The following is a 23505-nucleotide window of genomic DNA, read 5'->3' on the forward strand; positions in this document are numbered from 1 at the left end:
TACAGGTTATTGAGGAATTCACTCATTTTTTTTAATGCTTTGTCAAGTTTAATAGGTGACTTTTATTGTTTATTCTTGAGGTTAATAAAGATTAGAGAGTGTTTAAATAAATACTTGCCTACGATTATTAAAGAGATAGCTTTGTGAAGTCAAGATAGCATTGGATTTGAAATCAGAAAACTTGGGTTGGAGTCCAGACTCTTCTGTTTACCATTTGTTTGATAATATAAGTCATTTAGTCTCTCAAAAAAAAAAAAAAAAAAGCCTACAAAAGACCCTATCCACTTCACAGAACAGCTCAAAGATTCAAAATGGAAAGTGCTTTGTGAACAATTTGGCATGTTGCCAGTATAAGCTACTTTTATTTATTAACAGTAATTGTTAAACATTTATCAAAGCTCCCCTTTTCTTTAGCAACTTTACCTAAAATACAGAAAGGTATAGCTCTCCAAGGGAGCCCATGCCTAAAAGCCATTTATTAATTACACACAAAGGAAAGGGGTTTTGTTATTTCCCCTCTTGTTTTTTCACTCTTCATTCCTTTGGAGTGAGAGAAACACCCAGGGAGAAAAGACCTTTTATTCTCTGTAGAATGTATAAAAGTTCCAAAGTATTTTAGGAACTAACCCATTAAAATGGAGAAAACTAAAGCCAGCCCCCAGAGCCATCACAGAGGGAAGGCAGCAGTCCCAAGGACTGATGAAAGAGCTGTCATCAGCCCTGTGGGTCCTCTGCAGCAGGGTTCTGTGAGAAAACCACACAAACGTGATTGTTTCTGAAACTCTTTGTGGCAGATTTTGGCACTAGAACCTTATTTTCCTATCCAAAAGAAAAATCCCAGGATTTCATTTGTGTGAGCAATAGCATGTTTGTGGGTGTGTGCCTTCAAGGAGTACACGTTAACACCGCGCTAGCTTGGATTGCTTTTTCACGTCTCTGACACTCGAATCGCATATCTCTCTTTTCAGTTTTCAGGGCAGCTCTGCCATTCAGCAGTTCCCAAATTTAGAGAAGTTTGATTTGCAAAGTATGATGAAATAATTTATCAGTTACTCTACCTAAGACTTTAAGATCAGAAAATCTGGGTTCATGTTCCTGCTCTGGGTGAGTTATTGGCCTCGGTCAGGCCTAGGTGGTGGCTGATAGGTGCTCACATGTGACTCCTGTCAGGTGCAGACTATTCAGTAAATGGCAGCACTTCTTATTGGCTCTTGTTAATTGCTGTGTATTTACTATAAAGTGTCATTCATTTATTATAAATAATCAGATGAGTGCTATTTTTAATTTTCAAAATCTCTGACAACACTAGCCTATTTTGTTTAAAATTAGAAAAGATGCAGAATGCAGATATGATTTTATACAGTATAAACCTTTTCTAAGAATGATACAAATCATGGTGCCATACTGCTTCTTTTGAAAAGACATCTGTTTTTTATCATAATGATAATGCTTTTTATAAAAAAACAAATCGAGCCATACAGAAAAATACGGAGAAATGGGCTACAAGTCATCTCAGCCCTCCTCCCCCATCCTAGAAGTACCCAGTGTTGTGACACTTGTTGGGCATTTTTCCTCTGCAGGTGTGCAGATAGCTATAGATTGAGAGACAGAGGGACGAGAAGAAAAAAGAGAAAGAAAGATTGATAAACTTGACAGCATAAAAATGAAAAAGTTCTCTATGACAACATATCACAAAGTTAAGAAATAAATGTCAAGGAGGGGAAAGTATAGAAAGAGTTCTTATAAAATCTAGATGAAAAAGACAACTCAATAGAAATATGGACAGAAACAGACATTTTACTGAAGAGGGAATACAATGGCCAATAACCATCCAAAAATAATCCCTAACCTCACTTGTTATTAAAGAAGTGCAGTTTAACCAAGGAGATGCCAAAAACGTTTGGTGCCACTCCATGGTGGCAAGGGTGTGGGGAAGCAGACATCCTCATGCACTGCTGGTAAGACTGGGAATCAGCACCATTTTGGGGGAAAGCAATTGACATTCCCTCTCCAGTTTTATAACACACTGACCCTTTGACCCAGCAATTTCACTTCTAGAAACTTACCTAACAGATAGATGTGCACAAGTGTGCAAAGAAACAGGGTTATTAGCAATAGCAAAAAATTAGAAAGACTCTTAAAACCCATTAGTAGGGGACTGATTATAAAGCTATGATCTATCCATGTGATGGGATACTGTAGAGCCACTAAAGAGAATGAGATGGATGTCTGTGTTCTGAAGAAAAGTGTCCAAAATACATTCTTAATTTTAAAAAGCCAGATGTAGACCAGAATATTCTGTCAGTCAATGACCAATTAAAGACTACATTGTGCTGGGCACAGTGTTAGGCCTGGGACTATGATGGAAGGCTCGGATGTCAGAGGCCCTGCCCTCAAGAAGCAGCCTAGTGAGTGAGACAGACCTTAGTGAAGAATCACACAGATGAATGTAAAACTACCACTGTGAAGTGCACCACAGGCGGAGGTACCGGGTGCTGCGAGAGCTCCCAGCGAGGCAGCCTGAGCTGATGTGGGATCTGATAATGAGACACCCCAAAGGTTGAGGAGAGGGGAACCACTGTGGTGAGAGCCCAGAATGGGTGGCAGGAGATGAAGCTGAGCTGAGAGGGGGACAGGGCCAGGCTCTGATCTCATGTGTGTGTGTGTGTGTGTGTGTGTGTGTGTGTATAAGCACATCAGTATTTCTGAGAGGATATGCAGGAAACTGTTGATAGTGGGTAGCTATAAGAAATCAGACTGGAAATGGGGAGAAGAGGGGTTGAGGCTTATAGACACAAAGGACAGGGCATTAAAATTTTTAGTTGCTTATTCTTTTCTACTACTTAGGATTTTTAAAAAGTTATATGCAGGTACTACTCTTATAATTTAAAAATATAATTAAGTTTTAAGAAAACACACAGAACAAAAAGACAAAAATATAAGGCCCCAACATGTCTATTTTGGTGCTAACTCTTACAGCGAGTAGGGCCTTTTCTCCCAGCCCTTTGGAGGAGCTAAAATTGACAACTGGAAAGCTGCCACAGAGACTTTCTCTGACTATTAAAAGAAACTGGCTCAGTCTGGGGCCCTCAGAAATCAGTTTTTGAATGCCCTCTGCACCCAGTTACTTCCCTTGCATCTATTTCTCCCGGGGATTCCCAGCTCCATCGTTTTTTTAGCCAGTGCCCTCCAGCCGCCTCAGTCCCCTATGGTGTGTGTGGCCATGGAAGACTTCCCTACTGGGCAGAGATGGGAGAGGAAAGGAAGTGGCAACCTTGGGCTGCAACATGACCCTGTCTTGAACGAGGATGACAGTCAAAGCCTAAGGGTAGAATGGCCAGCTCTGGCAGAGCTGAGAGAGAAAGCTATGCAGTCTCACAGCTGGTCAGTTATAAGAGAAACACAGCAAGCTCATACCTCATAGTGACAAGTGGACTTGAGCTTCTGTTGAATTAAGGCACAAATTTGAATCAAAGCAGAAACGGAGCCACTTGGTAGAAGGCACTTTAACGTCTGCTCCATCCACCGTCCACTGCCTGACCCCCTCCATGGCGTCTCTCTACAGTCAGTGCTCAGAATTCCATGTGTTGGCAGCTCGCTCTTTCCCTAGCCAGTCTATTTAATTCTGGGCTGAGTCTAATTCTTAGTAACTATTTCTCTGACTCTTAAATAGTTCTTCATTACATTGACTTGAAAATTGCCTTTCTGTGACTTCTACCCTCTTGATAACCAGGTGTTAGATGAGAAAAGCATGCAATTTGAAATCACACGCCCTAGTTCAAATCCCTGTTCTGCCATTGACCAACTATGTGACCTTCAGACAGTCGATTACTCTCCTTGAGGCTTCATTTCGCCATCCGTAAATTAGGCAGTTAACATCACTCTCACTGGTCATTTTGAGATTAAGCGGAGCTGGTGTATATCGATGTTATTTCCCTCCTTCCCTCAGTCCCTCCCTATGCTAGCCCTCAGCTTTACAAAGAGATCCTGGCAATTATTAATTATTTTAATATAATTAATTATTATTATTGTCTTCTCTTTGAGTGTTCTCATCTCCAGGGTAAATAGACCCAGTTTAAGTCCACAAATGTACTTTGAGCTACTTGTGTGCTCTTCACTATGCTATGGGAGAGGAGATTTCCCTCTGAGTCACTGATTCCCCTAATCATTATCAAAGTGGGAAAAAAATCTCTCTCTCCCTCCCCACAAGAGCTGGGGTTCCACACTCAGAACCCACCCAGTGTTTTAAGTTGAGTGTTCATGTGGTGGGGTCTGCCTGCATAAATAGAAACATCCTTTTTAGTAGTCATCGAGTTTTCTCTTCAAGAACTGTTACACATTTTACAAATCCAAGGGGACAGGCCCAGTTAGATAAGAGTCTGCCAGCCCTGGCTCTGGCTGTGTCTATTGACAGCTGGGTTGGCACTGAGGAATCCTTGGTTTCCCCCAGAAACACATAAGAGGACCAGAATGCAACAGCTGCTCTGTACCTTGCCAGGGCTTGAGGCAGTTGGTCCTGTGAATGAGTTTTTTTCAATTAATGACCTTACTCCATGTGGGATATTAAAGGTGTTTTTGTTTTTAACCCAGTACGACATGCTAGCAGCTGAAGAGATTTAAGAATATTAAACATTCCTCCTCAGCCTCAAGATGACAGTTGATAAACATCTAACCATAAGATATCAAAAACTTCAAAGGATGGGAGGAGAGATGAAAGCCCTGGGGTGATTAATAAATAACGAGGAGTGAGCGTGGTCAAGCCGCAGATCCCCAGCGGGGCCTAGTACTCGGGCCTCTGTATAAAGCCGGAGAGGCAAGCAGGACTCCTGTAATTCTGTTCACCCTAACAGCTAGTCCTTAAATGCTCTCAGATGTATGTAACAGGGATATTTATATTATCTTAGCAAACAAAGTGTTGTTCCAGAATTGTGAACAGTGGTTTAGTTTGGAAAGATTGGGTAATCTAATCACTAGCTTTGTCAACTTTCTCAGTACTCACTCCCTCAGGAGGCCTCCTGCATGGTGTGGTACTGTGGTTGTCAAACTGTGTCACCGCCAACACTCATTTTCCAAGGAGGGTCTTTTGGGGGTGGCTGGATGGAAGCAACCTGGGCTTCCCAGGGTCTCTCTACCTGCTTCAGTGAGAGCAGCTCCACACTTACCTGCCTTGTATGTGAGAGAACCATTCTGTTTGGTATAAAAGGGGTTCTTTTGCTTTAAAATCAGAAACTTGAAAAGCAGGGGCATCATGACATTTGCATCCTTTCATAAGTTGCTTTTCCACTCAGTGGTGTGTTTTTGAAATGTTAATACATATAGATAGAGTTCAATCATTGTATGAATAAACCATAATATATTCGTTCCCCTGCTGATGGATGTTTAGCTGGTTCCCCGTTTTTCACCATCTCAAATAATGCTTCAGTGGAGTTGAGGGCATTTTCCGTATAGACACTGATGGGTGGTGCCCTCTAAGCTGGACCAGAAGGGAAGGGACAGCAGGAGGGGTGGATGGCTAGTGAGATGTGGAGAGTGGACAGAGGATGAGAAGCTGCATGGATGTGATAGAGCCAGGATGCCCCAACAGTCAAACAGGGTCTATGAGCTGCGGGATCCAGAGGTAGCAAAGATTAAGCGATGATGAGGCCCAGAGCATAATGGGGGACCAGGTGGCTGAGGGTAGGGAGGAAAATAAGCCTGTCAAAACCCAAGAGGCCAAGGTGTTAGCTGGGTCATTCACTGGGTGTTTTAGTTTGCTCTTTTAGCTCCACTCTGCATCCCTCACGGTGCCCACTTAAGTACAGTGTCAGTGGGCCGCCTTGCCCTCTGGCTGGGAGGCACACAGCCTTGACCTTGGAAGGAGAGAGCACAGCTTATTTATTCCCTCAGCTCCTCCCAGCAAGGTCAGTGCAGGTGGTCTGCATCCATTCACTGAAAGCTACAGCTCCCTCCCCTATAATTCATCTTTCCAGTTCCAGCAAATTCTCCCTCCCTTGCTCTGCCTGTGATGTTAAAGCAACCTGTTTGGGGTCCTGCACTCTCTTCCTTAGGTTTCCTCCGTGCAAACTTCTTTTCCTCTATTCATCTGTTAAACTGTGCCATCTCTTTCTTGCCCAATAGGTGCAGACCAATCTTAGGAATACTGAAATCACTGAAAATGATAACAGGAGGAGGGGTGGAGAGGAAAGTAGTGAGCCGGGTGCTAAAACCTAGTGAGGGGTAGTGTCTGTGAGTTTAGGTAAAATCAAACTACCCCACATTTTTGTAGTTCGTCTGTAAGCTCCTTTAAAACCAAAAGCCCTGCCTAATCTTTATGTGAATTCCTAGGGTTTGAATAATATCAGACATGTAGAAAGCATTTAAAAATTAAGATAAGTTGAATTGAATAGGACTGAATTAAATTTTTCTGAATAAATGAGATTGCACATTTTAAACATCATGGGTTCCCTTCTCCACTACCCTCACCCCCCACTCCCACATATGGTTTTTAGAAGCTTTTCGAACATCAAATAACAAATTAGATCAGAGACTGAGTTTCTGAAGTGAATAATGAATATTAATGTTTGCTTATATTAGCATCTCATACAGCAAAACATTGAAGGTTTTGTGATATGTTCAGATCCCCATTAGATTTCAGGATCCACTTTCTTGATAATATGAACATTTTTGCTCATGGAAAACTTTGCTTCCTGTTTCCAAGACAAAAGGCAACTTAGAGAACTCTCAGAACATGTTAATAATTCATTTGAAAGTAACTTTGATAGAATGCGTCTTTTACATTGCCTCGAATTATAATATTAAGTGGAAACAACATATGAAATCTTTTTGAATTTGAATTTTAATCAATCTAAAATACTGTGTGTAAAATGTCTTTGTAACAAGATGAGTTAAATCTCTTCTGGCATCAGAGGGTGCTCTCTTCAAAAGTGGATTCTAGAGATAGTTAACCCAGGCAACAGACAAAGTAAACATGATCCATTTACATTTGGGGTGGGGCAAGCTTTTCCTCTCTTTTTTCCTTTCCCTGAGCACTGAACATTTGATCCTTTCACTCTAACCCTGTGTCCTATTTGAAAAGCATTTCCAGTCAGAACTCCAGGCCAAATCGAGGATAATGACCAATTTGGGGTTTGCCAAAATCAAGTATTCAATTTATCTATATCCTGTAATACAGGGGTCCCCAACCGCCGGGGCACAGACCGGTACCAGTCCGGGGCCTGTTAGGAAAGGGGCCGCACAGCAGGAGGTGAGCGGCAAGCAAGGGAAGATTCATTTGCCACCTCCCCATTGTTGGCATTACTGCCTGAACCACGCCCCCCCACCCCCCACCCCCACCCCACCCCTGGTCCGTGGAAAAATTGTCTTCCACGAAACCGATCCCTGGTGTTAAAAATTTTGGGGACCATTGCTGTAATAAGAAAAGTCATTTTAAAACAAAGGATATTGTTAGCATTTACAAATATGAAATCCTGATTGTTCTAACACAGCAATAAAAGTTATTACCAGCAATCTTGATTTGGAGTAGCCCCTATCATAAAAAGTCTAGATCTAGTAACTAGTGGATTTTAACATATGACAAACGAGGGGACAGTTTAGAGTCTACCCTGCTTATCATCTCAGAAATGCATTAAGCTGGTCATCAGAGGAGCAAGTCTATGGCTTTGCTGTCTCACTGCTTGGTCTGGACTAGAAGGTTCTAGTGGTATGGCTTTATCTAGTCTAAGATTTAGGCTGTTACTTTTCATTTCTTTTTCATTTGCGATATCGATTTAAATATTTTTGACAATTTTCATTATCCTCATTTTATAGATGAAAAAACTGAGGTTGCTGAGTGGGTGATTTGCCCAAGGTACCTCACAGCTAATAAAGGATGGAGATAAGATTCTGACCTTGATGCTCTGCCTTCAGATTTGCTGTTTCTACCATGTCATGAATGCTGACATTCCTCCTGCCCTGGTGCACACTGCCCAAAGCACCCCGATTCTTTCAGCCTCCAGGAGCTATGACTAATCCATGGGATTATTTACTTGTTTGTTTGCTTAATATCTTTTTATTTGAAGGGATGTAGTTTGTATTTTATTTGAAAGGATTATTTTTATTTTATGTTCATAGGATCATACGGTGGTTTTTTCCCCTTAAAGAATTTTTAAATGGGCTTCATTTTCAAGGAACTGAGCTGTTTCCTGTGTTCGGGCAGCTCCTGTGGTCCAGTTCGCCGAGGTTATAGGCAAATGGGCTTGGCGGACCAGGCTTGGGGTTGGGGTCGGGGTTTCTGTGGGTGAGGCTGCTGACACTGGGGGTAGGTCCCCCTCTCTGGGCTGACCAGTAGGTAGGGTTCTGTGCTTGCCCACTTCCCCTACAGCACAGGCACTTTTTAATCCATCTCCTTCCTCCTGGAAACCCTCCCCCCTCTTCTGCTGACACTGCACTCATGGGAGCATAGACTTTTAAATGATTTACTTAGAAATAAGCCCTGGCCACAGCATCGAGCTATCTGGACTCAGCGTCCAGGGCTTGGTGCTTTCTCAACTACACGATGCTTTTAAAACCGAGCTCTCCCAAGAGTTGATTGTGCTTCCACATAAATCATATTGTTTAGCTTGCTAGAAATTTCCTTGGCTTTCTGCTTATCGTTCCAAGAATAGTTAGTTTCCTGCTGCTGCTGCCAAGCATGTAAACAAACGTGTGTCTTCTTTCCACGATGACAGGCGCATCTCATCGTCCTGAGCAGAAACCCCTCTCAAGAGGAGGCAGCCGTGTCCGCACACTCCATCGCCTGTGCTGCTGTCACTTCTGGGAGGCCTGAGCACCATGGTGAGAGCGAGAGCGAGCCTTCCGTGGGGGACAGCAAGGCCTGCTCCCTGCCTGTCCCATGTGCATCGGTGTCTGTGGGCTAGCTGCCTTTGGGATGGATGAACATGTGGATGGAGCTGGGACAGACCCTTCAGAGAGCCTTCTCTGTTAGCTTCACTAGAGTCCAGAGTCCTTTGGTTTCTATCTTTTTTCAGCCTTCCTCTAATCTTTTACTCTCAAATACAGCAAATCTTCATCCAAACATAGCTATCAGAGCCCCAGAGAGTTTGTGCTGGGCTTACAGGGAAATCTACTGGGCTTTCAAAGGTGATCTATTTTTAAAGGTTGTGGAGCTACTGTGGCAACGGATCTGACCTGCTTGAACTCCAGCCTCCAGACTCTCACAGGGCTGAGCTTTCAATCAGGATGAACTTACACGGCTTCAGGATTCCAAAAGGAAGTTGTCGTTTATGAGTCATATAGTTTTTCTTAGCCCCACATAATAGGTAGAGCAGTGAGCTTGGGAGTTCTTTAATCCTCCATCCTGGGCTCAGAGCATACAATATGCCTCTATTGATGGAGAACATGCATTCTAGTGACTTTCTTTGTTGTTGCTCAGAATATTCATAAACAGAGTATAACTCATAAAGAAGACAAGAGGTGTATTCCAAGATGTCAGCTAGAAATACTTATGCATTGTAGGAAAATAAGGTCCAGTGTGCCATCAATTTGAAAATCAGTATCTGGAAGGCTTGAGGTTGAGGTTCAGGGAGTAGGAGCTGGGCTTAGATGAGGAGGCTGGTGGGGGAGAAGATGAAGGAGGAGCCTCAGTGAGCAGCCTGGTCTGCAGAGGTCCCTGCGCCAGGCAGGGGCTCCTGTCCAGGGAGGAGCTGGGGAAGGGGATACCAGTGCTAATCTTTCTGTCCATCCCACCTTAAAGATCCTTCATTCTGGTCTCCCGGAGCTTTGAGCACCTTTTCAGAGCTGGAGGATAGAGAAGGCAGGCGACCTTCCTTACCCTAACTCCCTAGAACACTCCATACATAGCAATCAACTTCAAAACCTTCAAAGAGCCAACATTTTAACCAGTTTATTGGTGGCTAAAATTCCTTTAATAGGGGAAAAGAAGCTTCCATGCCACAAGTATTAATAGGATACTTAAAATGCAAACATGATGGAAACCCCTAGATTAGCAGGAGTCACAGATCTAAATGCCTATAGGAACCAAGTAAGCAATGTGAGTGAAGCGAGTAGTCATTAGAAAACAGTAGCAGCAGCAAGCATAATTATAAATGGCAGCTAACTGTTGGCTGTAATCTGAGAGATGCACTAGGGAGTGGTGAGGACTGTGGCAAACTGGAGAGGCCCGTCCCCTGTCGAAAGTGAGCAGCTGTTATTCAGCTCCAGCCCATTACTGTCATGTGGAAAGCAGGCTTGTATTAGCAGGTCTGCTTTTTCAAGAGAAGGCAGAAATCTGAATTTTTATGTGAAATCAATGAATAGTTGATGGTCACCAAGTCAAATATGTTTCAGGCTCTGAGGGAAGCAAAACAAGTGTGAGGGCTAGATCCCTAACTTCTGACCTGGGAAGCATGAGTATAATAAGTGGTTGTCAGGCCCTTCCTGTTTTTCTTGGGGGGCTCATGGGTTGAGAACTGGAAGTTTCTGAGCATTTAAACTGCTGGGGTGTGGGGGAGGGGGTCTACTCCCAGAGAATACCAAGCAACTACAGGAGGCTAAGGCCAGAGACCATCTTTGCCTAGAGGGATTCCGGTTTGCCAGCATCTCAGCTAGTGCTCGGTGTACACACCTGATGAATGTATGGATTAGGTGGGGAACAATAGAAATCGTGTCCCTAAAATATTTGTTTCTTGTAGCTGCAAAGTTAGACCATTCTTCTTTGTGTAATTATAGAATCAGAAACAATCCAATTATGTATTTTTTTCTAAGTTTTCCATTCTAAATATGGTGTTGGTATAGCCTCCCCTGTAAATAGAGAATGCCACTAATACCTACTTGATACAGATAATTAGGTCTGTGAAAATTTAATGACCTCACACAGTAATAATAGCGAATTCTTACATAGTACATACTGTCATGGTTCTAACCGTGTTATATTTATTAACTCAGTTAATCCTCACCACAGCTCTGTGAGTTTGGTACAAGTGTTCCCAGTTTTCAGATGGAGAAACTAAGGCACAGAGGGTTAGGTAACTTCCCAAGAGCCATAGCCAGGGAGTGGTAGACTTGAACCTAGGCTCTTGACCTCCGTGCTATATTATAAGGACTGGCACTGCACATGCCCTTTTCCCTTCTTTCCCCTCCCAAAGAGTGTGTGGCTTTGGGGAGAGAAAGGGACTTGAGAAGAGCAACGGTGGCCCAAGGAAACCAGTTTGAGTGCCGTCTGGGAAGGGGCCAGCCCAGGATCGTGCACAGGCTCTCAGTCCCCCATTCTGCCCCATGTCTCTTTGGCAGCTCAGACTGTTTGGTGACCTGCACCCAGAAAGCCGACTTGCCAGTCAGTATCTGAAGGGGGAGGAGAATGAATAGGGAAGGATAAGAAAAAAACTTCCCCCAAGAGCAGGGAGTTGGACAGTTGCAACTGGCTTTGCAGATTAGGAAGGGGGTCGCTTCTGCCTGAGGCCTGGAGGATCGATTGCTTGAAACATATTGACTCACAGAGGCCTCAGGAACCCGAACCAGCAGGAGTCATAACAACAATCCTACTAGCAATGATGACAACAGCAGTAGCAGGGGTCGAGCGCCCGTTGTATGCAGGTGCCGGCACTCTCACAAACATGCCCATTTAATCCTAGCAAGCCTTGGAGGCAAGATGACCTCCCATTTTACAAAGGAGTTAACACAGCCAGCTCTCCATACCACCAGCACCATCAGTCAATATCCTCTCTACTCATTGCTCTACAAGAGGGACAAAGCCCCAGTCAGTGTAAGGATGCTCCCTTCTCAGAGTCAGCTTCCACTAATCAGAAGACACTGGAAATGTCTATCACCTTGACACCAACAGGAAGAGAGTTTACTGAAGGCTTGAAGGCGAGTCAACACTAAGTGAGGAGGCTGGGCAGAGAAGCTGTCGGATCAAAACAGATGCTGGTGCAGAGGCAGCATGAAGCCCTGGAGCAGGGGCAGAGAGGCGCACCAGCCCTTGCCCCTAAGGCCTCAAGCCAGCCATCGAAATGGGCACATCAGAAAAGAATCAAAGCAAAGAGAAACCACAGACTATTCCTACTGTGTTAACAAGCTTGAATGTGCTGCTGGGGGAGTCTTTGTTCTCTTGGTGACAAACATGGGGAAGACTGTGAACAATGAGCTGTCTGGCTGGCATTTTAAGATAGTTTGTTCCGGCTCTTATCTGCTAAGCTCAGTGGCCTGGGCCCAGAGGGTACAGCCGTGTTCCATGCATGGACTCAGCTTCCCCGAAAAAGCGGGAAGGAGCGGGGTCCCCCACAGCCAGGAGCTGCAGTGGCAGTGGGCAGGCGCCTTCCCACCGTCTTTCAGGGGGCCTGGTTTTCATGTCCCTGCTGTCCCCTCACACACAGCCAATGCGGTAATGAGAGAAGCCCACCCAGGGCTGAGGTTTCTCCAGGCCTCTGCTACCTCCTGGAAGGGGAAAGGAAAGGCAGGAATTTGGAATTTATCTTTGTCTGACAACTACGGGGGGGACCAGCCTCCCCACCCTAGCTCTCACCCAGGCAGGACTCTCTGGCCTGGACTTTGGTCATTTGTGGTTCAGAAGTCCCAGCCAGATCTCCTGGGAGCAAATCTGCACGTTCCACTGAGTGCCAAGGGATCCACGTGCACGGGGATCTCAACTCTGCTCTCCTATGTTTAAACTAGTCTGTGCCAAGTACAGTTTGTTTGTTTTTTAAAGAATCGTTAATAGGAAAAATTTCTCATCTAGGGATTCCCCATAGCCTACTTGCTAAATGTCCATTGAAGGCATTGCCCTCGGACAAACAAAACGCCACTGGCCAAGAAGCCAGTGTGTTTCAGGCTCCGCAATCAAACTAATCCCTTTGCTCTGTGCCTTCCTGCATTCCTTATGCAGACAAAACTGCCTTAGAAGTCACGAAGGATTGTGATTGCATAAGGGCTCCCAATTCAGGCTTGTAGAATGTCACTAACCTGAGCCTGGCCAGCTTCCCGGAGCAGCCATAGACAAACTTGGTATTAACAGCTCTCCCAACCCTGCTAAGTCTCCAGGCATTGGCCTTGTGTTTATAACTCTTCTCCTAAAGGATATTAAAATGAAATGGGCTGAAGCCAAGTACATTTCAGTGTAAACTTTTGAGAGGCAGAGCCCGCTGAGCACGGGTGGCCTTGTTTGGAAGTGGCCCCATCTGTGGCGTGGGCTCCAGCAGGCCAGGGAGCGCTGTAGGTTCCAGAGACAGCAGAAGGGAATGGGCTATGCCCCTGCCCGCCTTGGGGCAGGGGGTGGAATCCCTGGCTATATGGACAGCCTCATGGGCATGGGGTGCATTCCCAAGATATAACTCCCTATGCACGGATACGTATGTCTCCCAGGCCCCCACTTGTCCTGGCCTCTCCCCTCCTTTTATACAGCACACACGAGATATGTAAGTATCTGAAGGTAGGCTCTATATCTCCATGGAGTCTCCTCTTTTTTACCCCCCGCGATCACCGCTTTTCTCAGCTCTTCCTCTGTGGCCTGCTCCTCAGCTTGCCCCATGCTGGGCCCTGCCCCACCCGCAGCCTACTCCCTGCTCATGGGGTCACTGATGCTCCTTGAGCCCCATGTGTCTCAGAGAGACTGGAAATCAGACAGACGCACCCAGCTCCAGTGGGCTCCTGACAGGTAATGTGGCCACCTGGGAACAGCCACGGTGAGGTGGTCTTCACCTTCCCGTGGCCCTCCTTGACTGCCTGTGCTGCCTCTGTCGCCCGCCTCCAACCTGAGGCCTCCGAGTGGGGCTTGTGGTGCAGGCCTGCAGTGGGAATGAGTGTAAGCTGCTGCTGGCCACACCCACCCACCTCTCCCTTCCTCCTCACTATTCCCCTCTCCTTCTCTCTTCCTCCTCGGCCTTCCCACCCACCTCAAGTCCTGTGTGTTCTGAGAGACGCTTCCTCAGCTCCTACTCAGGGCCCGCTTCTTATTACAAAATGCCCAGCCAGCCTGAGCCTGGTGCCTGAGCTCCCCAAGCAGATGTCAGCTTCCATCCTGCTCAGTGCTCCACAGGCCAGGTGGGAAGGGGAAGCAGCAGAGAGAGAGTGGTGGGTGAGGCCAGAGAAGAAAAGGGAAGCCTCTTACCCTGTTTTCCACCATCGTTAGTAGGACACCCTCTCAGAAACCTCTGGAAGGCACCTTAAAGCACATCCCATGTAGAGGACTGGAGTCCAAGGTGTGTCCAGCGTCATGCTGGCAATTAGAGACAAAGCAAGGCCTTAGACAGAGGCCAGGCGCTGCCTACCTGACCACACTCCAGAGCCAGAGAGGTCGTGGCTCTGAGGGTGCTCTGTCCTCAGAGGCCCAGGGAGCCCGGAAGCCCCAAAGGTGGGGGCAGGTGTGGGCTACAGGGGTTGGCAGCTCTTGAGACCAGCAGAGGAGTAGAAGGTGTGGCCTTTTCCACCCCAAGTCTGTGCTGTTGGTCTCTCTTCACAGAGGGACAACCTGTGGCAGAACTGAAACCTCACTGAGCTTTGCTTACAAACTGCCTTTCATCTTTGTGTCTGAGAACAAAGTCTGCGGCTTTATCCCTCTCCTAGGGAGGATGGTGGGCTCTCTGATAACCACTTTTATGAGGCTCTGGTGTTTCACTTTTGTGCTGGATAATAAGTTATATTCAGAACTTCTCAGAAACGCCTAAGTTATTTATACCCTGACTTGGCTTCAAAACATATTATTAGGGCAGCTTATGGAAATGACATATACTTCACCAAGACAAGCAACTGTGGCAATAGGCCTGAGGCGCTGGGCACCTGATCACTACTGGGTGGCCCCAAGTGGGACTCTGGGTGGTGTTGGGGGTGGAGGGAAGTCCTGATCAGCTTCCTGGTGGTGAGGACATTCAAGGCAGGCAGTCCCTATGGCGACTGAGCCCAGACCAGGCCTGTGGGCACCAGGCACTATGCAGACACTTCATGCACACTTTGCTGTGTGAGCCTCACCCAGCCTGCCGCCATCGTGGTCACCTTACTCTACTGATGCAAACCTGCTCCCAGAGATGGCCATGGACTTCCAGGGACCACACAGCTCAGGAGCAGCATGTCTACTGCTCCCGGATGCCCTGTCCAGGCCCTATGAAAACATTTCTCTTGAAGGTGGCCTCCAGTGTGGACCACTGAGGGCCACGCAACGAGGAGTCAGCCTGTCCGGGGCTTCGTCTGTCCTCAGGCTACTCTGTGGCCCCCACAAGGCTGGCGGGCAGCCTCAGGGCAGCTGCCTGTGCAAAAGCCCCAGGCAGCTCCCAGCAGGGTCTAAATGGGTTCAATCCATTTGTTCACTGGGTGATAGCGCTCCTCTGGGTTAATGCCAGGCTAGGATTTGAGACTTTCCATATTCGGATTCCCTGGGGTCCTTAACGATTTCGCAGTTAGTGCAGAGTACAGTTTCTGAAGACTTACAAAAGATAATTGTCACATTGTACACAAAGGCCTCCCTCATAATGAGAGTTGTCCTCACTGTTCCAACTCTTGCCTTGGGACAGCCTCAAGAAAATGAGCCCAGGGTCACTGGAATTTATTTTAATTAAAAGCCTCCTGACCTCCTGGGTGCCAAATCGTAACCCCACATTCCTCTTGCTCTTTGAATGGAGCCCTGTTTTCTTTTGACTGTATATGAACATACAGATGGAATAGAGTTTGAAGGGGCCTCCTGGAGACATTAAGCCACCTTGCCCGCTGGGCCACACTTACCCCCTCACCCTAACTCACAGACAGCCCCAACATTCTGCGGGAATGAAAATGGGAGAAGATTCATGGCCTTGGAACACTTGTGCCACTAGGGCTCAGATTTACAAGCTAAGTCATGCTCCTGTGCTTTAGAAAATGACCTCATCTCTTGCCGAGGCCGCCAGCATCAGGTTGCCGAGGCTGTCTGTGAACCCACACCCAACTTCAGGCACAAGGTCTGTGACAAGAAGTGGCATCCCACCCCAGGGGCTGTGACCTCCTGTCCCTCTGGAAACCCCACTGTCACTTGTGTCAGGTGGACCTCCTGGGGGATGCCCACTCCCAGGGGAACCAGCTCTGCTTCTTAGGGAGTCACTCCTTGGCTGTAATAATAGGACAAATTTCTCTCCCCTCAAAGACTAATCATGGGATTCATAGTTCAGAAAGCTAATTTAGGGGCCTGGGGGATGGGGGAAAATAAGTCAGGGTCTTGCAATAAAAGAGCTTTCCTATATCCCAGGTAAAAATAAAAGTGGTTTCAAATTTACAGACAGGGAAGACGCTCACAGTGTATGCCCTGGACCTTCCACTGTTCCCGAGCCCTAGGCTCTTCTCATATATAAGGGTCCTGACGTGATGCCTGACATGTGGTCCGCTTGTATGTGACAACAGCTGTCAGAGACCCCCCCTCCCTGGCCTTGCCCCCCGGTGACTAGAGACCTCCCAGGAATGGACATGGAAGAAACTTGGACCTTTTGAGAAGCTGAGGACTCTGAAACGGGGAAAGGGGAGCAGCAACCTTAGGAGCTGACCCCAGAGGGCAGATTCCCAGTCAGGGCCTGTCTCTGACGTCTCATCACAAAGCCTTGCTTTTTTCCACTTCAGTAGCCATGTAACCTTAGTTGGAGTAATAAATTCCTTCCTTCCCCCAACCCCTTCCTTCCTCCCTCACTTCCAGTCCCTCTTCCAGAGATCCAAATATGCTAACAAGCACCCTCTTTGGAAAATGTGACTAGGCCTCCCTGAGTTAGAGGTTTGAGCCATTTACACACTAGTATGAGTTAGGCCAAGGAGCTTCCTTTCTCCCAGCATCCTGTGAGATCAGGTACACAACGGAAAGGGGCATCTGGCACTAAGCTCTATGGGACCAGCCGAAATGGGGTGGTTTTGTGGGGGGAGGGGGCATTGGTCAGCATGTGACTGCCAGGGGAAGGAATACTAAGAGGTGGGAGAACTTTACCAGAGAGGGGCTGGAAAGGGACAAAGCGTAGCTATGTCCACCTGTGTCTGAGAGTCCAGCTCCTTACCCAGGAAAGGAGGGAAATGCTTCCCATCCCTTTTGATCTCTTCCTTTTTCTGAGCCTGGCACCACTTCTTCTGCAAAAGCCCAGGATCAGAAACTCAGTTCTTACCTGTGCAGTCCCAACTCCTTCCTATGCCCTTTACAACTACAGGTCTTCAGAGCAAGGGCTCATCTCTGGGGAATGAGGCTGAGACTCTGAAAAACTTCTACTCTTCAAGAAGGGCTCAGTTACATCCTTTGGTTAATTCCCAATTAGATAGAAAATTAAAATATCAACAGTACTCCATTCCTGAATAGACTTGTTAATTTCTAGACATGGAACATACATCTCTCTAATGCTTTTAGAATCAACAAAATAAGTGCCACATCATCCCTACATTTGCTGTCATCAGATTCTCAAAGCAACCAAAGTTAATACATATTCTGAACATTTAATCTGTAATATTTTCTCCCATGAGCCAGCAAGGACTAAAGAGATGTAACATTTTTCATGTACAGTAGTAAAATTTTCTCCTACCAAGAAAAAATTTGAGTAATACTCTAGAAATCCATCAGCTGGTCTGGCAGTGGATAGACCCCCATTGAAAGAGTGGAGCAGGGACTCCAGTTCAATAGACTCCTGTCTAGTCACAAAGTCTGGGGCCAGTCAGCACCGAGACCTCTCTGAAAGGCAGCACCTCCCAGCCTAATTCTCGCTTCTATCTGGCAACTGCCTAGATCCTAAGTAAAGTAAATCTTGCAGATAGATGAAACTTACTTGTTTTCACACCTAAGTTTTCTTTAGGTTGCCTGGATTTGACAGACACATTTGCCAAGTGTTTACTTCTCTCCTTTCTACAACAGATCACATGGGATGTACTTGAATCGTTTCTGGAGACCCACTGTGCTCATTGTGAATTTCAGGGCTGGAGCTCTTGAGGTGTACAGAGCCGTTTATCCCAGGCTTCTTCTGTGCCTTTTGACCACTCTGTCTGTTTTCCAAGTGTTCCTGTCCTCTCCATGTCCATCTCTGCTTCCAGTGTGCCTGCTGGTCAGCCTAGTATGGATGAGGGAGGCCCATAGCCACAGTGATCGAAACTGTCCCTGAAACTAAAATGGTTAACAGTTACTGAGCACTGACTAGGTGTCAGGCACGTCATCAGTTGTGTGTGCATTAACCCATTTACTCCTTACAACAACCCTATAATGGAGGCGCTAGCCTAAAGGCTCCACTTTGAGGTGAAAAAGCCGAGGCCAACAATGGAGGCGCACAGCCAGAAGGCGGCAGCGCTGGAGCCTGACGCAGGCAGCCCCTGACCTGCAGAGCCTGCCCTCCTTCCCACTCACTGCCGCCTCCAGAAGTGACCACAGTCTGCGCAGCCCAGCCCCTACCTTGCTCCTCCTGGAGCCCTGCGTTCATGGAGGCCTCTTTGGAAGCACCTGGCATTCACATCACCGTCTGAGAAAAACTAATTTGAGGGCCCACTCTTTGGAAGAATATCCAAATAGATAACACACTGTCCTGTCTAATCAAGAGAAATGGGGAGAAGGCACAAAAACAATATTAGAGGTGAGAAAGGGAAAATAACCAAATACAGAGGAAGTCTAAAGAAGCCAAAGAAAACATCTGATCTTTTTGCTCATGTGTATTTGTGCTACATAGTACATATGAGATGTCCAAATGGAAATGTTAAGTAGACCATTGTATGTATGGTTCACAATCGTCCCCAACAAACTTTATATTCTGTCATGTGTCCCCGTGAGGTTGTCTCCAGCAGGCACTTCAGGGGGGAGGGGGGAGGTGTCCCACGTCCCTGAGGGAGGAAGACAATCACATTTCCCTCTGCTAGAGCAGGGGTCAGCAAACTTACGGTTCACACGCTAATGCAGCTCCCCACCCATGTTTGTAAACAGTTTTCTTGGCGCACAGCCAAGCTCCATTTCACATGTCACCTCTGGCTGTTTTTGTGCTGCAGTAGAGACCATTTAGTCCTCAAAGCCTAAAATATTTACCATCTGGTCCTTTATCGAATAAGTTTGCTACCCCTGTGCTGGAGTCCTATAATTTTTCCACTTTCAGGCTAGTTTCTACTTTATAGACATTCTTTTTCTTATATTCTTTTCCATTATGGTTTATCGCAGGATATTGAATATAGTCCCCTGTGCTATACAGTAGGACCTGTTGTTTATCCATCCTCTATATAATAGTTTACATCTGCTAACCCCAAACTCCCAGTCCTTCCCTTCCCCACACCCAGTCCCCTTGGCAACCACAGGTCTGTTCTCTATGTCTGTTTCTAATTCATAGATAGGTTCATTTGTGCTATATTTTAGATTCCACATATAAGTGATATCATATGGTATTTGTCTTTCTCTTTCTGACTTACTTCACTTAGTATGATAATCTCTAGTTGCATCCATGTTGCTGCAAACGGCATTATTTCATTCTTTTTATGGCTAAGTAGTATTCCATTGTATATATGTACCACATCTTCTTTATCCATTCATCTGTCAGTGGACATTTAGGTTGTTTCCATGTTTTGGCTACTGTGAATAGTGCTGCTGTGAACATAGCAGTGCATGTATCTTTTTGAATTATAGTTTTGTCTGGGTATATATGCCCTGGAGTGGGATTGCTAGATCTTATGATAATTCTATTTTTAGTTTGGAGTAAAAACAGTTTGTAAAACTAAGTAAAAACAGTTTGGAGACAGAGCTTGCTAGGAATGCATATTTCTCTTTACGAAACGTCTCAACAGAATTCATTAATAAATGCTAATAGCTTCTTTTCAAAAGACATCTTAAGATTTTGTACTTATTCTATCGAAGAAATGGTCTGACTTCTTAGTATCATCCACATAAAATGAAAATGAACTATGTTTAAGACTTAGAGGAAACAAGGTAAGTGGGCTTTTCTTTTTTCCTAAGTGGTCCACAGTTTCCACCATCTGCCAGGCCCTCTGATGTTTTTTTCCAAAGAAAGAAATAAACCTGGGGGATCCTAGATGCTTCTTGCCTTCTACAGCTTTCCCAACATCCTCTCCTCCACCAGTGTTCTTTTGTTTTTTGTTTTTTTTGAGCTTGGCAAGACTCAGCATAATAAATTAATATGAAAAGGTGGAAAAGAATTAAGTGCTAGAAGTTTCTACACTGAGTAACAGTGAGGAACCTCCACACTGTTTTCCATAGTGGCTGCACCGACTTGCATTACCACCAACAGTGTAAGAGGGCTCCCTTTTCTCCACACCCTTTCCAGCATTTGTTATTTGTAGACGTTTTAACAATGGCCATTCTGACTGGTGTGAGGTGATACCTCTTTGTAGTTTTGGCTTGCATTTCTCTAATAATTAGTGATGTTGAGCATCTTTTCATGTGCCTACTGGCCATCTGTATGTCTTCTTTGGAGAAGTGTCTATTAAGGTCTTCTGCCCATTTTTCTATGGGGTTGTTTGGTTTTTTTGTTGTTGAGTTGTATGAGTTATTTGTATACTTTGGAGATTAAGCCCTTAGTTTCTACTTTATTGGTTCAGAATTTCCAAACCAAGGGAATTCCCTGGCTGTCCAGTTGTTAGGACTCTGTGCTTTCACTGCCATGGGCCTGGGTTCAGTCCCTGGTCCGGGAACTAAGATCCCACAAGTTTTTCAGCACAGCAGGAAGGAAGGGAGGGAGGGAGGGTGGAAAAGAAGGAAAGAAGGGAAGGAGGGAGGGAGGGAGGGAGGGAGGGAGAGGGATATAGAACAATTTAAAACAAAAAACAAAAAAAGAACTTCCAAATCATGTAGGTGGTGCAGATTCAGCCCTCAGACATGTGCGTGCCTCACGTGCAGTGTCCCAGTTTCTTTCAGATGCTCTTTTTCTAGCCATGGCCTCTGGAGGGACAGCCTTGAGGCTTCTCCTTGGACCAGCGCAATTGTTCTTATCTCAATTTTAGGGATTCCTGGCTATACTGGTTTCTCTTTTGCTGCATAGCAAATTATGGTGGTTTAAACACCCAGTTTAAGCTCACAATTCTGTCAGTCAGAAGTCTAGCATGGTAAGGCTGGCGTCTCTGCTCAGGCTAAAATCAAGTTGTCAGCCAGCTACATTCTCATCTGGATCATGGAGTCCTTTTCTAAGCTCATCCCTGTTATTATCAGGATTCAGTTCTTTGTGGTTGTAGGACTGAACTCCCCATTTTCTTGCTAACTATTGACCTCTCTCAGCTCCTATGGGCCACTCTTGAGTCCTTGTACCATGGTCCGCTCCATCTCAGCAATGGAGAACCTCCTTTTCAAATCCCTTTCATGCTTCGAATCTCTCTGCCTTCCTTTTCTGCCTCCAACTGAAGAAAACTCTGCTTTTAAAGGGCTGGTGTCATTAGGTTATGCCCAAGGGATAATCTCGCTTTCTCACAGTCAACTGTGCCATATAACATAATCTTATGACAGGAGTAATATCTCAGCATATTTATAAGTTCCACCCATAATCAAAGAGGAGGGCATAATCAAGGTTGAGGGTCATTTGGGGACATCCTAGAAATCCGTCTATAACACTGGATTTTTGCAGGGAGCCCCATTCCAGCTTCCTACCACACAGAGGCCTCAGACTTCATCTCCAGCCCTACTCAGGCTTATCAAACCCCATCTTGGAGTACAGTACACATTTTTCCTAATCCCCTCATGGACCATTCAGCTTCAGCTCCCTTTCCCTGCTTTGGCTTTTAGTTTCCTCTTCATTTTCCATACCTGAGATTTTCCTTTTTTTGCTTTCAAGATTTGCAAATATTTCAAATATTTTTGTTATATTATAACCAGTATGTCTAAGTGTTTGGAATGGTTGAGGTTTTTCCTTCAGCAGCATGTCAGCCATACTTTCCAGAATTTTAGGGTTATCAAGCTACATTCCAAGATTACAGAGTCCACTGAAGTCAGTGGATCCTTGGAGTCCTAACCCCAGTGAGGAGCAACCAGAGTTTTACAAAGAATTAATGGTTAATCAATCTGAAATTTTAACAATGTGTCAGGTCTAGGGGATAGTTTCCCTGTTTGCATTAACTTTGCTTACTGTATCACTGGGAAAGGGAAGATGTATGAAAACCAACAAAAATAAATTGCAGTATCTTTCTGAGAACTAGACCCTGTCTAATAAAACAGTCAGATTAATTGACAAAAGACAGTTTCCTTAACTAGGTTATCTTGTCCAATTACTTATTATTTTCATAGCATTCACCATGACTAAACACACAGTTATTCTGTTTCCACTTCAAATCTGCAAAAGCCGTCTTCAAAATTGTTGTTGTGATGCTTTTCTTCAGATGTGGCTGAGCAGTATTTTCAAGATGGCATGGCTAATCTTAAGGATGCTGAAGGGATAGGAAAAGCCAAATTTCTTTCAATTCAAGATGATTATTGCCATTTTCTACAAGTCACTGGACAAAAAGAGGTAAGTGAGTTTGGACCACAGCTGACTAGTTATTTACCTGGGCGACCCAGTTGATATCCAAAGGACTACTCCTGCACTCTGAAAGCATTAAGCGTCTACCATGTGCAAGGCATGTGCCAGGCTCCACGGGGAGAGGGATAAATAAAGCCAGGCAGCCACTCTTGGGCAGCTCCCAGATATTCGCTCTCGGGAAACAAAAAAGTTCATGAGAATGTAGATGCCATGTCCACCTGCAGAGTATCTTAAAGGACTAGAAACCTTGAGAACCCAATGGACAGACTCTGCTTACCGCAGCCTGTGGTTCTGGCTGGCATAGAGGGTGGAAGTTAGTGTGTCTAATTCCTCTCTTACTATCTTAGCTAATGGATGAAATTTGCATATCTAATAAGAACTACACAGTGCAGAAGTTACGGCTCACTGTCCATTGAACCATACAGGCATGTTTTCCATGGCTTGTAAAAATGGAACCAGACCCAGAATTTATATTCATTGGTAGTTAAACCCTTGGGAACTTAGGTAGCCTAACAACTACCAGACACCCACATGCTTCATTTATACAGATATTTTTTTCAACTCTAACCTGTCAGTGGGACCTCCCTGGTGGTCCAGTGGTAAAGAATCCGCCTTCCAATGCATGGGACATGGGTTCGATTCCTGGTCAGGGAACTAAGATCCCACATGCCGTGGGGCAACAAAGCCCGCACACCACAGCTACTGAGTTTGCGCGGCTCAACAAGAGAGCCCACATGCCGCAAACTACAGAGCCCACGCACCCTGGAGCCCGTGTGCCGCAACTAGAGAGAGAAAACCTGCATGCTACAACTAGAGAGAAGCCCACGCGCCGCAATGAAAGATGCTGCATGCCACAACTAAGACCCGACGCAGCCAAATAAATAAATAAATACTTTTTAAAAAACAAAAAACCTCTAACCTGTCAAGGCAAATCCTTGAGATGAAAACCTTTTTATTTCCTCTGCTGTTATGTAGACCTTCTCCCCGACAGCTCTCTCCTAACCCTTAATCCTTCACCCTTCTCTCAGTTGATGTGAGCTTAAGGAACATAGGTTTTTAATCTAGATGCACGAATGTTCGTCAGGCCAAAGTCGGGCTACAGTAACCATAACAAATGGAGTTTCCATATTTT

General features: G+C 45.4%; 1 protein-coding gene across 1 annotated transcript in view; it reads left to right on the forward strand.

Moving 5' to 3' along the window:
* The window catches only part of TTC23 (tetratricopeptide repeat domain 23), a 110972-nt gene that overhangs the window by 67372 nt on the left and 20095 nt on the right, over positions 1-23505 (forward strand). Inside the window, exons 7-8 of the mRNA XM_065872089.1 lie at positions 8706-8811; positions 22234-22361. Of these exons, the coding sequence (XP_065728161.1) occupies positions 8706-8811; positions 22234-22361 (234 nt within the window). The remainder of the gene's footprint in view (positions 1-8705; positions 8812-22233; positions 22362-23505) is intronic.

This window comes from Phocoena phocoena, chromosome 2, assembly GCF_963924675.1.
Source record: "Phocoena phocoena chromosome 2, mPhoPho1.1, whole genome shotgun sequence".
In the NCBI taxonomy this organism is placed as follows: Eukaryota; Metazoa; Chordata; class Mammalia; order Artiodactyla; family Phocoenidae; genus Phocoena; species Phocoena phocoena.